At 43.2% G+C, this 13,319-nt stretch overlaps 1 protein-coding gene across 2 annotated transcripts in view; it reads right to left on the bottom strand.

Moving 5' to 3' along the window:
• The window catches only part of FAM149A (family with sequence similarity 149 member A), a 137,483-nt gene that overhangs the window by 19,523 nt on the left and 104,641 nt on the right, over positions 1-13,319 (bottom strand). For both annotated transcript variants that reach the window (XM_040334356.1, XM_040334363.1), the window contains exons 8-10: positions 8,987-9,141; positions 4,194-4,288; positions 1,924-2,148 (exon numbers count right to left, since the gene is read on the bottom strand). In XM_040334356.1, coding sequence (XP_040190290.1) covers positions 1,924-2,148; positions 4,194-4,288; positions 8,987-9,141 — 475 coding nt within the window. The remainder of the gene's footprint in view (positions 1-1,923; positions 2,149-4,193; positions 4,289-8,986; positions 9,142-13,319) is intronic.

The following is a 13,319-nucleotide window of genomic DNA, read 5'->3' as shown; positions in this document are numbered from 1 at the left end:
CCCTCCGTTTAGGCCGATACGTATTTTTCTACATATTTTTGGTAAAAAAAACCCTCAATAAGCGCAAAAGTTATAGCGTCTACAAAATAGGGGATAGTTTTATGGCATTTTTATTTATTAATTTTTTTTACTAGTAATGGCGGCGATCTGCGCTTTTTATTGTGGCCAAGACATTGCGACGGACATATCGGACACTTTTGACACCATTCACATTTATACAGTGATTAGTGCTATAAAACTGCACTGATTACTGTGTAAATGTGACTGGCAGAGAAGGGCGCCGAAGGGGTTAATATGTTCCCTAATGTGTGATTTTAATTGTAAGGGGAGGGGACTCACAAGGGGAGGAGACCGATGTGTGTTCCTCTGTACTGGGAACACACATCGGTCTCCTCACCTGACAGGAAGTGGATCTGTGTGTTTACACACACATAGATCCATAGTCCTGCCGTGATTGCGGGCAATCACGGTTGCCCGGCGGACATCACGGCCTCCGGGCACGCGCACCGGGTCCAGCGTGATGCTGTGGCCGCCCGCGCACCCCCTAGACGGCCGGGAAGCCTAGGACGTCATAAGACGTCCACCCAGGATGGGAGTTTCCATCTGTGGACGTCATATGTCTATGGGCGGGAAGTGAAGTGGTTAAACACCACCAAAAGAAAGCTCTATTTGTGAGAAACAAATGACATACATTTTATTTGGGTACAGTGTTGCAGGACTGCACAATCGTCAGTTAACCACTTAAGGACTGCCTCCTGCACATTTACGTCGGCAGAATGGCACGGCTGGGCACAGGCACGTACCTGTACGTCCTCTTTAAGTGCCTGGTCCGAAGCTCGGTGACCGCGGCCGCAGGACCCGATCGCCGCCGGTGTCCCGCGATCGGTCACCGGAGCTGAAGAACGGGGAGAGGTGTGTGTAAACACACCTCTCCTGTTCTTCACAGTGGCAATGTCACTGATCGTCTGTTTCCTGATATAGGGAAAGGCGATCATTGACCTCACATGTCCAGCCCCGCCCCCCTACAGTTAGAAACACACATGAGGTCACACATAACCCCTACAGCGCCCCCTAGTGGTTAACTCCTAAACTGCACTGACATTTTCACAGTAAACAATGCATTTTTATAGCATTTTTTGCTGTGAAAATGACAATGGTCCCAAAAATGAGTCAAAATTGTCTGATGTGTCCGCCATAATGTCACAGTCATGAAAAAAATCGCTCATCGTCGCCATTAGTAGTAAAAAAAAAAAATATTAATAAAAATGCCATAAAACTATCCCCTATTTTGTAAACGCTATAAATTTTGCGCAAACCAATCGTTAAACGCTTATTGCAATTTTTTTTACCAAAAATATGTAGAAGAATACGTATCGGCCTAAACTGAGGGAAAAAAAAAATTATATCCTTTTTGGGGGATATTTATTATAGCAAAAAGTAAAAAATATTGATTTTTTTTCAAAATTGTCGCTCTATTTTTGTTTATAGTGCAAAAAACAAAAACCGCAGAAGTGATCAAATACCACCAAAAGAAAGCTCTATTTGTGGGAAAAAAAGGACGCCAATTTTGTTTGGGAGCCACTTCGCACGACCACGCAATTGTCAGTTAAAGCGACGCAGTGCAGAATCGCAAACACTGGGCAGGTCCTTTACCTGCACATTGGTCCGGGTCTTAAGTGGTTAAAGTAATGCAGTGATGTATCACAAAAAACGGCCTGGTCAGGAAGAGGTGTAAATCTTCTGGAGGTCAAGTGGTTAATGTAGTTCCTGTGTGAGGAGCATAGAACTGCAGCCATATGACTATGATTGAACATTTTGTGTATCACCCTTACATTAATAGCACTATAATAACCACCCAACTTGATACAAAACAATGCAGGAAAGACAAATATTCCTGTTGGTTGTTTGCTGAGCTGTACTCACAGTTTTGTACCCCTGAGCACTTCATCACTGTAAACATTAGGAGTTTTGGATGGGATGGGCTCTAAAGTGAGAGCTGGCAGTCTTCGATGTGTCGGTGTTTTCCTAGAAGGAGTGTGCAGAAGGCGAGAGGCTGACAGAACATTGCTGTCATTTAACTTTCCTAACCGGTTCCGTGCAGAGTTCAGTCCTCTTGGAAAAATGTTTAAAGATTTGTCTTCTTGTTCACTTTGAACAAAATAAAAATACACTGCATTAGTATGATTGGTGTGATTATTATATGCAACAAATAAACTATGTAATGTAAGATACAAATCTAAAGCCTCGTACACACGATCGGATTTCTATCGGGCAAATCCGTGGAATTTTGTGCGTTGGCCGTGAACTTGTTCTGCATACAGACGGCAAAACTTTGTCAGCCAACAAACATGAACGTAGTGACATACTACGTGGTTTTTCAGCTCTTTAGCGCCACCCTTTGGGCAACCTCTGCTAATGTTGTCTTATGGTTAGCATTACAGTAAAGCGGGGGTTCACCCAAAAATAAATTTTTAACATTACATTTTTTTTTTCCCCCCCCGTACATACCGTATTTTCACCTCCGCTTCCGGGTATATCTTCTGCGGGACTGGGCGTTCCTAATTGATTGACAGGCTTCCGACCATCGCATACAGCGCGTCACAAGTTGCCGAAAGAAGCCGGATTGCGAGTCGGCTCTATACGGTGCCTGCCAGCCAAGCAGAGTCCGCCAGGAAGTCTGCACGGCGCTGCGCTAATCACAGCCAGAGAGACATTTCCCGATGCTCTGCTGCAGAGATCGGGAAATGTCTCCCTAGCTGTGATTAGTGCAGCACCATGCAGACTTTCTGGCAGACTATGCACGTGTACTATGCGAACACGCTGGAGCTCATCCTTAGTTAGCATTGGTTTGGAGCATGCGTGTTTGTACTTTGGATTTTTTTCAGGTGAACTTGTGTGCACACGATTGGATAATCCGACGACACACATTTGTTGCTGGAAAAATTTAAAGCATGCTATCCAACATTTGTTGTCGGAAAATCCAATAACAATTGTCCGATGAAGCATACAAACGGTCATCGCACATTTGTTGTCGGAAAATCCGATCGTGTGTGCGGGCATTAAGTGTTAAAAATAGGGGGCCAGATCCAAATAGAAATGGATCGACGCAGCGTATAAGAGATACGCCGCCGTACCTTACCTGGCGTTCTTTCGAATCCTCAAAGATTTTGCGCCGTAAGTTACGGCAGTGTAGTGTATTTCTGGCGGCGGAATTCAAATCGGCGATTAGGGGGCGTGTTTCATTTAAATGAAGCGCGTCCCCGCGCCGAATGAACTGCGCATGCTCCGTTTTGAAATTTCCCGCCGTGCATTACGCGAAATGACGTCGCAAGGACGTAATTTTTTAAACTTACGTCCATCCCGATTCACGGACGAGTCACGCAAAAAAAGAAAAAATTCAAATTTCGACGCGGGAACAACGGCCATACTTAACATGGCAAATCTAACTATACGCCGCAAAATACCAGCTTTAACTATACGCCGGAAAAAGCCGACTAGAGACGACGTAAGAGAATGCGACGGCCGCGCGTACGTTCGTGGATCGTCGGAAATAGCTAAATTGCATACCCGACGCGGAAAACGATGCAAACTCCACCCAGCGGACGCCGAAGTATTGCATCTACGACCTGAAGGCGCACGAAGCAGTACGCCTGTCGGATCAAACCCAGATTTGAGGATTCAAACTAAAGATACAACGCGGGTTATTTGAAAGTACGCCGGCGTATCAGTAGATACGCCGGCGTACTCTGTCTGTGGATCTGGCCCATGGTGTATAAAATTACAATACTTACACCCTGCACTGACTTTCTTAAAGGTCCTAATCAAACAAAGAGCAAATCATATACTTTAAGCTGCTAAGTGCTACCACATAAAATGCATGGAACATCAATCAATCAGGTAAAGTTTCTCCCTACATTTGTTTAAAAGGACTGGAGAAGTAAACTCTTTGGTCTGAGACTTGTATCCCTATAAACGGCTGTAGAAGATGCATGGTTCTATAATACACAAGTGTTCAATGAAGTGTTCACTGCATAGCACAAGTGAATATAGGCTGCACCTGCGACGCATTTCATTATTGACGCAGTAGCGATCTATCAAAATTTTCTCCCATATGTGTGCTGTGGCTCTGGCATGTAAAGAATAAAACATCTTCACAATGCAATTAATACTTGTGTTAGGAATTATATGCTTACTGTGTCTTCTCAGGGAGAATAGAATGTCTGTGTTGTAATGGTTTAGCTTGTATTGTCATTACTCCATTCAGGTCACCACTTAAGTTACGACTAGTCTGCAAAAAAAATAAAAAGAACAGTGAAAAGTTAAACCGTGTTGGTTGGGAGATCTGCCTTATAGTTTTCTTATTTCTAAAAAAATAATATGTACTGTAAATGATTTAAAATAATTAGATAGATAAATAGCTAGCTTGATAGATAGATAGATAGATAGATAGATAGATAGATAGATAGATAGATAGATAGATAGATAGATAGATAGATAGATAGACATGTATTGTAGATAGACATTCATTTCTGTTCACCCAGGTGATCACAAACACATGTATGCAAATTATACGTTTATTTTTTCACATTTTAATTTTATTTTAAGACATGAAAAACTATTTTCATAAAAATCTAGAAAACAAAAAATAATAAAAAAAAATGTGCATGTTCATGAGCATAGTGACTGCGATCCCTGAGCATATCTGCCTTTTTATACACTGATTTTTTTATACCTATGATGCAGTCCTAGTTTGCTGCATGCCTGTCTATTCTTTTACAGTGCAGCTGTGTTTGAGTCAATGAGTAGGAAGAGAGAGAAGAGAGCCTCGGCTCTCGTGCACATAGCTGGATCAAGATCGGGCCCAGGTAAGTATAAGGGGGCTGAGAAGCTGCTTGCAGAATATTTTTCACCTAAAAGAGAAGTATAGGTATCGTTTTCTTTCTAGAATTATACTTACCTAGGTGGATGCAGCTTTAGTCCGATGCTACATCTGTCCCCCCTGCCGGCTCTCCAACACTGAGAACCGAGCAATCAAACACCAGTGATCGCTCAGTTCTCAGGGCTCCCTGAGCTGAGAGTTGGTGACTGTCAGTCACCGGCTCTCCGCTCTGCCCCCCTGCTGTCACTGCAGCTCGCTGAGAGGCTGAGCCAGGTTCGGTCAAGGCATGTGTGTGCATCCTTACCATATGGTTGCAATCTTTCCTGAGCCTGGACTGGCTCTGTGACATCAGCGGACAGCAGGCCTGTTATCAGCCTGCTATCTGCTGAAAACGGATCAAATGAGTGCAGAACGGACTGTACTCCTGTGATACACAAGAGAAATACAGCCCATCGAGGTTTGGTTGTACCTCTCCTTTAATGCATAGAATACATTAGGGTGAAAAACCTTCTGCCTTTAGAACCATTTTAATTTTACAGCTAAACCAACATCCACAGTAGCTCACTAGTCTTTTTCAGCGTCTCCAATCTATATGTAAATCTATTGTATTTATTTATATTACAGGGCTTCTACTCACAGATTTAAGGTGTCATGACTTGTATGTAGCACAATTAGGTTTTGATTTAGGTGTATAATACCTAAATCAAAACCTAATTGTGCTACATACCCTCTAAGTCGTGACACCTTAAATTACTTGATCAAAACATTTAGGCCCCATACACACGATAGAATCCATCCGCTGAAAAATCCCAGCGAATGGGTTTCAGCGGATAGATCCTATGGTGTGTACACTCCAGCGGATCTGTTTCCGCGGATATTTATCCCCTGGGATGGATTTCCAGCGGATAAATATTTGATGACATGCTATCAAATCTATCCGCTGGAATCCATCCCAACGGATGGATCCGCTGGTCTGTACAGACTCACCGGATCCATCTGTCCGAAGGGATCCCCCGCATGCGTCGTAATGATTCAATTCATGCGTGGAATTCCTTATATGACAGCGTCGCGAATATGACGCGGCGACGGCGCGACACGTCATCGCCAGAGGATTTCGGCGCGGATTTCGATTCGATGGTGAGTACACTCCATCGCATGGAAATCCGCGCAAATCCTCAAAAGGATTTATCCGCGCATACGGTCCGCTGGACCATATCCGCGGATAAATCCTCTCGTGTGTATGGCGCCTAAGTATAATATGTGTGTACAATTCAAACCAGTGTTGGTGGCCATAAAATAATAATATGATCATTGGTAACACACTAAAGTCCTGCAAGCACACCATAAATATAACAATCTTTCTGTGCTCAAGAAAGTTTCTGTGTCTGTCATTTTAAGTGCACTGTTATCCTTCCCGTACTACACCCCCACAAAAAAAAAGCTTCTCCTGTGCACCTCTGCCTGTATCACACCAATCATCTGAAATGTGCTCTCTCCTTTAAACAAGGAACCTATAGACTAACAGGTCCAAACACACTTTGTCCCCTCAGGGTTTAAACTCACACTATCAAACAGAAATGCAATAAACCTTATTACTGTGTTTCAGAGATATCTTTGTTAGAATATGTAAGGAATTCAAAGCAAGAAATTTGCTTGTCCACAGGCTTAAGCCGATCACTCATGGATTGAAATTCGACTGGTTCAGCAGGGACCGGCCGACTTTCGATCCATGTATCAGCAGGCTGATTGTACCCAAGTCGAATCATCCTGTCGGGTTTTTCTGCATGCAATCATTGCATTCTACTGGTCAGGCCCACTCCCCCATCAACACAGTCAGTGGCTGAAGGAAAGAAAATCATATATCATCTGAGGGCTGCTTTAGTTTGACAATATTTTGGGAATTTTAGTGCCAGGAAAGTGAATAAATGTTTCCTTACAGTGCCTTAAAAAAGTATTCATACCCCCTGAAATTTTCCACATTTTGTACTTACAACCAAAAACGAAATATGTAATTTATTGGGATTTTATGTGATAAACCAACACAAAGTGACACATCACTGTGAAGTGAAAGAAACATTATAAATGTTTTCAATTTTTTTTACAAATAAATATGTGAAAGTGTGGCGTGCATTTGTATTCAGCCCCTGATTCAATACTTTGTAGATTTACCTTTCACTGCAACTACAGCTGCAAATCTCTTTGGGGGTGTCTCTACCAGCTTTGCACATCTAGAAAGTGAAATTCTTGCCCATTTTTCTATACAAAATAGCTCAAGCTCTGTCAGATTGGATGGAGAGCATCTGTGAACAGCAATTTTCAAGTCTTGCCACATATTCTCTATTGGATTTAGGTCTGGACTTTGACTGGGCCATTCTAACACATGAACCTGCTTTGTTCTAAACCATTCCATTGTAGCTCTGGCTGTATGTTTAGGGTCACTGTCCTGCTGGAAGGTGAACCTCCGCCCCAGTCTCAAGTCTTTTGCAGACTCTAATGCCTCATACACATGATCTGAATATCGTACGACTTTTTTCACTTAAAGTGGAGTTGCACTCTGACATTTTTTTTTACCAAAAATAGAAAAAAAATTGAAAAAAAGAAGTCCGTAATCTGCCTCTTCATCGGCCACGGTGGGTCTTCTTCCTCCGTCCTAGTCGCGGTGTCTTCTGGTGAATGAGGCACGCTGCCTTCTGGGAACTGTGTGTATCCCAGAGAGCAGCCGGCCCATACAGCCGGCTCACGCATGCGCAGTAGGAAACGGGCAGTGAAGCCACATGGCTTCACTGCCTGTTTCCATTACTGAGGATGGCGGCACCGAGAGCTGCTAGGAGGGATCGGCCTCGGGGGGGGGGCTGACATTGCGGGCGAGTGGGACAGGAAAGTGTCCTTATTAACAGTCAACAGCTACAGTGTTTGTAGCTGCTGACTTTTAAAAAATAAATAAATCTAGGCCGGAACCCCCCTTTAATAGTCGCAAGTAGAAATGAAATAGGTTATTAAAGTCACGAAAATTCTACAACAGAAAAAAAAAAATCGGAAGTGATGTCATGTGTCGTAATGTATTTGTATTGTATTTTCGGACGACAACTCTACTGACTAACGAAAATCGTACGATCTGGTACCGTACGAGAACATTTTTTGTGCATGTCCGATAAAATAATATTGGATGAACTGTCATGATCGGTTCTCGAAAGCTCTGTACTAACGATCCGATTATGATACGATTATGGTACGATTCTTCCAAGGACGACATTTTTCGTACCATATTCGGATCGCGAATACAGGTTTTCTTCTAAGTTTGCCCTGTATTTGGCTCCATCCACCTTCCCATCTACTCTGATTAGCTTCCCTGTCCCTGCTGCCACCACGTTTCACGGTGGGGATGGTGTGCTCAGGGTGATGTGCAGTGTTAGTTTTCTGCCACACATAGCGTTTGGTTTTTAAGCCAAAAAGTAAAATTTTGGTCTCATCTGACCAGAGCACCTTCTTCCACATGTTTGCTGTGTACCCCACATGGCTTCTCACAAACTGCAAACAGGACTTCTTATGGCTTTCTTTCAACAATGGCTTTCTTCTTGCCACTCTTCCCTAAAGGCCAGATTTGTGGAGTGCACGACTAATAGTTGTCCTGTGGACAGATTCTTCCACCTGAGCTGTGGATCTCTAAATAGCTTCCTCTACCTTAGTGCAGTCCTCGTTCACTTACCTCATCCTTTGATTTTGCTTTTAAACGTCCTTATTTCTTCTGAGAATTCCTCACTTTATGTTCTTCTGTCTGTAACTACACATAGTAATGCGACACTTTCTCCCGGGTGTGGAGAAAGCCTCTTGAGGGCGGAGGGGGCGAGCAGGAGTGTCAGGACGCCCACTAACACACAGCTCCTTTCTCTATCTGCAAAGTAGTTGGCATCCTGACCCTCCTGCTCGCCCCCTCCCCCCTTAAGAATTTTTACAATGTGTGTACGCGGCATTAGGCATTTGTACCAGCCTAGCATTGTGTGCATTGAAAGAGGAATTTACAAATACCAAGTAAATCTGTACATTTCAGATAAAAAGTAATTTCAGCTGTCAATAACGAAAGGATAGAGGGACTGTTACAGTTCTTACCGGTGGTGTAAAGACATACGTGCCAAAGGACATACTCCGCGCCTCTGAACCTCGGGATGGGGGGACTCCAGTTGTTGCTGATGTTATCCGTGGAATTGGGAGGTGGAGATACTTATTTGCTGCACTTGAAATATGTTCTGATTGTTTCAGTTCATCTGCAATGAAAACATGGTTAACAACTATAGATGTGTGTAAACACCGCTCTAGGTCAGTCTCCTTTCTCCACCAACACACAGACCAGGAGCTGGTCCCCTCCATCACAGGTTCCAATGAGAAAAACAAATTCTGGTTGGCCACATATCCAGTAAAATCATCTTTATTTCAGCAAGCCCATAAAAACATCCAAAAACACAAATAGAGGGGAACATGTCAGGAACCATAAACCAAGCGGAGACAAAAGGTGCAATTACAATCTCACTTTTAATGAAATAGCAAAAATAACACAGTTCAGGAATGTAGTAAAAAACTGAAGCCAGGGTTTGGATGCCAGAACGAATAATCAGACGAGCCGGAACCAGGAAGCCAGGAGTCAACAAAGTGGGGAGCAAAATCAGGAACAGGTAACAGAAGAGAAGTTTGCCAGGCCAAGTCATACACAGGAACACAAGCAGGAACACACAGTAGGTATTGACTATACAAGGGCAAGGATAGAATGAGCCAAGCTGCTTAAACAGCCAAAAGGGGCTGGCTGTAGGCTGGACTAATGAGGCAGGTAATGGCAACCAGGTGAGTCACTGTGGAAATAACGAGTGGCTGGTAATTAACTGACAGCTGAGTAGCTCTGAGCATTGAAAGAAAAGAACTCCCCATAAGTAGCAGAAGTCAACCCTGACAGAACAGCATCACAAGCCAATGCGTTTCATGCTCCCGTAGTGCATAGGCATAGTAATGAATCACAAAGGGACTATGAAACGCGTTAGCTAGTAATGCTGTAATGCTATATTTTTATTGGCTTGCTGAAATAAAAATGATTTTACTGGACATGCGGCCAATCAGAATTATTTTTGCTCAATGGTTAACAACTAGTAAGAGTTGTAATTTGCTTTCAGTGCTAGTATCATTATATCAACATGGGTATTTCAGAATATCACAACACGGTACCATAGTTCCTAGAAAGAACCCTTTCTCTCTTTCAATTTTCAGGGATGGAGGCATGTGTTATTCACATGCCTCATTCAAAGTCCCAAACCCAGTTCCATGTTTACCAATAGGGATGGAGATGCGATTTTGATGCTTATACATTTACCCTTATGCGTTTTTTCCAGTGCTCTTTATTGCTCCACCTATTTTAGATGGAGGCTGGCTGGTGACACACACCCCTATTCACCTGCTCTCCATCTACTCATTAGCACTTGTATGCCTCTACTGAGGAAACTAGAAAAGTTTTGTTAGGACCACAGGAATGCAGAGAGCCTTGTAAGCGGCCTGTGGCTTATCCATATATTTGCAAATGTGTGCAACCAATCCTCTGCTTTTAACATACTAAGTTAGACAGTTGAATTCGGCTTGCAATTTGGTTGGTAAGTTTGAGCCGGGTTATTACGCTATACTACTTTATTTATTTACTTATACATACTGTTTACATCAACACGCATCTCATTTAAAGTCCCAACTCTTTCTCTCTTTCAATTTTCAGGGATGGAGGCATGTGTTATTCACATGCCTCATTCAAAATCCCAAACCCAGTTCCATAGTTCCTAGAAAGTAGCTAGACACGCAGACAAGATCATGTGAATCAGCCTTCCATTGACACAAAGGTTCAGCTCAGTGTAGCGGTTTTTGTCTTTGCCATAGGCGTGTGCAGGGGGTGTGCTGGGTACACCCTAATTACACTGATCACAACAGCAGATAATAAGGCAGTACAGCCTGCCTTCCTGTACTGGGCCTGTATCCTTGTGTTCAAAAGGGGGGCCCGGGTACCTGCCGAGCAGGAGGACCAGCTATTCTGCATTATTGAATATACCAAACCTCTTCTTCCTCCCCCTGCAGCGCTGACGTCGTCTCCTCCTCTCCCTCCCTTCGTCTGTGTGGCAGGTGGATAAGTTCTAGCATCTGCTCCCCCCACCCTGTCCTCAGTCCCTTTCTCAGCCCTAATTGTAAGACATCAGGGGTCTGTTTATAACTCTGATATTTCACCAAAGACCCCCAAAAGGGCAGTTAAAAAATTTTAAAAATAAAAAAGTAAAAAATATAGATATAAAAAAAGAATAAAAAAAAAGGACTCATTCACATGTTCTTTGTACTCTGTAATTTCTGCCATGGCTGCGCACTCCTAGCCACCGCCTCCGTTACTCTGTGTTTGAGATTTGGGTTGCATACCCAAAAGACATTTACAAAAGGTAGAAAGGCTGTCATTCACTCATGTAGGAGGGAGAAGGGTGAGGTAATGCTGCTGGAATTGACTTCAATGTTTTTGCTGGTAATTTTGAGGAAGAACTACTACACAGTGTTTGTGGAGAATGGTAATTAGGAGTGCTTTTGCTAAAAGGGTCCTCCAGGTGCTAAGCAGCACTTAAAGGAGAGAAGCAGGCTCTGGATATACAAAAATATGCAGAGAAAAGTGCTTCTAAGTGCTGTATGTCAGGAATTTTATTAAACGGCAACGGTTCAAAACACGTACAGGATTACAGAATAAACAATGTATGAAGTCCTCCTGAGATGGTCTTCCCGGTCACTGTGCCGACCAGCAGCTGCAGGAACCAAGGGAGGAGCAAAATGGCCGTCACATTTCCTGAAACCACCGTAGAACACAGGATGGGGAAGTGACGTCAGCAAGGGGTCGGTGACTAGTTTCGGAGAATGCTTAGAAGCTCCTTCTATAAAACCTCTTTTGTAAGTGGTTTTTACCATTGCCTTTTAAAAAAATTGCTGACACACTGCACTTATAAGTGACTTTCTCTGCATATCTTTACACAGTGTTTGTAGCTACAGAGGGCAGTGATGGCTTGTTTAACTGCTTGCCGACCAGCCACCACAGTTATACGGCGGCAGGTCGGCTCTGCTGGGCGAGATCACGTAGCTATACGTCATCTCTCCCAGCAGCCAATAGGGGCGCGCGCCGCCGGAGGCACGCACGCCCCCGCTCATCCCTGATCCTGGCGGGGCCCGATCGCCGCCGGGCACCCGCGATCGCTCGTTACAGAGCGAGGACCGAGAGCTGTGTGTGTAAACACACAGCTCCTGGTCCTGTCAGGGGAGAAATGCCTGACCGTCTGTTCATACAATGTATGAACAGCAATCAGTCATTTCCCCCAGTCAGTCCACCCCCCCCTTCAGTTAGAACACACCCAGGGAACATACTTAACCCCTTCCTCACCCCCTAGTGTTAACCCCTTCCCTGCCAGTGGCATTTTTATAGTAATAAATGCATTTTTATAGCACTGATCGCTATAAAAATGCCAATGGTCCCAAAAATGTGTCCGCCATAATGTCGCAGTACCGAAAAAAAATCGCTGATCACCGCCATTACTAGTAAAAAAAAAAATATTAATAAAAATGCCATAAAACTATCCCCTATTTTATAAACGCTATAACTTTTGCACAAACCAATCAATAAACGCTTATTGCGTTTTTTTTTTTACTAAAAATATGTAGACGAATATGTATCGGCCTAAACTGAGGAAAAAAAATGTTTTTATATATTTTTGGGGGATATTTATTATAGCAAAAAGTAAAAAATATATTTTTTTTTCAAAATTGACACTCTATTTTTATTTATAGCGCAAAAACTAAAAACCGCAGAGGTGATCAAATACCACCAAAAGAAAGCTCAAATTGTGGGAAAAAAAGGACGCAAATTTGTTTGGGAGCCACGTCGCATGACCGCGCAATTTTCAGTTAAAGCGACGCAGTGCCGAATTGCAAAAAGTGGCCTGCTCTTTGACCAGCAATATGGTCCGGGGGTTAAGTGGTTAAAGCTTATTTATTATTTTATTAGTGTTATACAGGATTTATATAGTGCCAAAAGGAGATAGTACAGTTACAATACAATTCAACAGAATAAGGTTAGTAGGGCTCCGCTTATGAAAACTTACAATCTATTAGGGAGGGGCAACTGGTACAAAACTTGAGTTTTCAGGGATAACCTAAAGGTGGACAGAGTAGGAGACAGCCAGACAGATTGGGGTAGAGAGTTTCTGAGGATGGGAGAGACTTTGACGATATCCTGGATCTGCAGGCATGGGAGGAGCAAACAAGAGGGCAACAGAGCAGAAGGTTTGCGAGGTGCAGAGAGGTCAGTTTTTGTGATATTTTGAGATGATGTTGATGTAGCTTGGGGTAGAGTTCTGAATTGTTCTGTATGTTGTTGTTAGTACTTTGAATTTTGTCCGTA

The sequence above is a fragment of the Rana temporaria genome, chromosome 1 (genome assembly GCF_905171775.1).
Source record: "Rana temporaria chromosome 1, aRanTem1.1, whole genome shotgun sequence".
Classification (NCBI taxonomy): Eukaryota; Metazoa; Chordata; class Amphibia; order Anura; family Ranidae; genus Rana; species Rana temporaria.
Note: the sequence above shows the minus strand (reverse complement) of the source record. Positions and strands in the feature narration are given on the sequence as shown.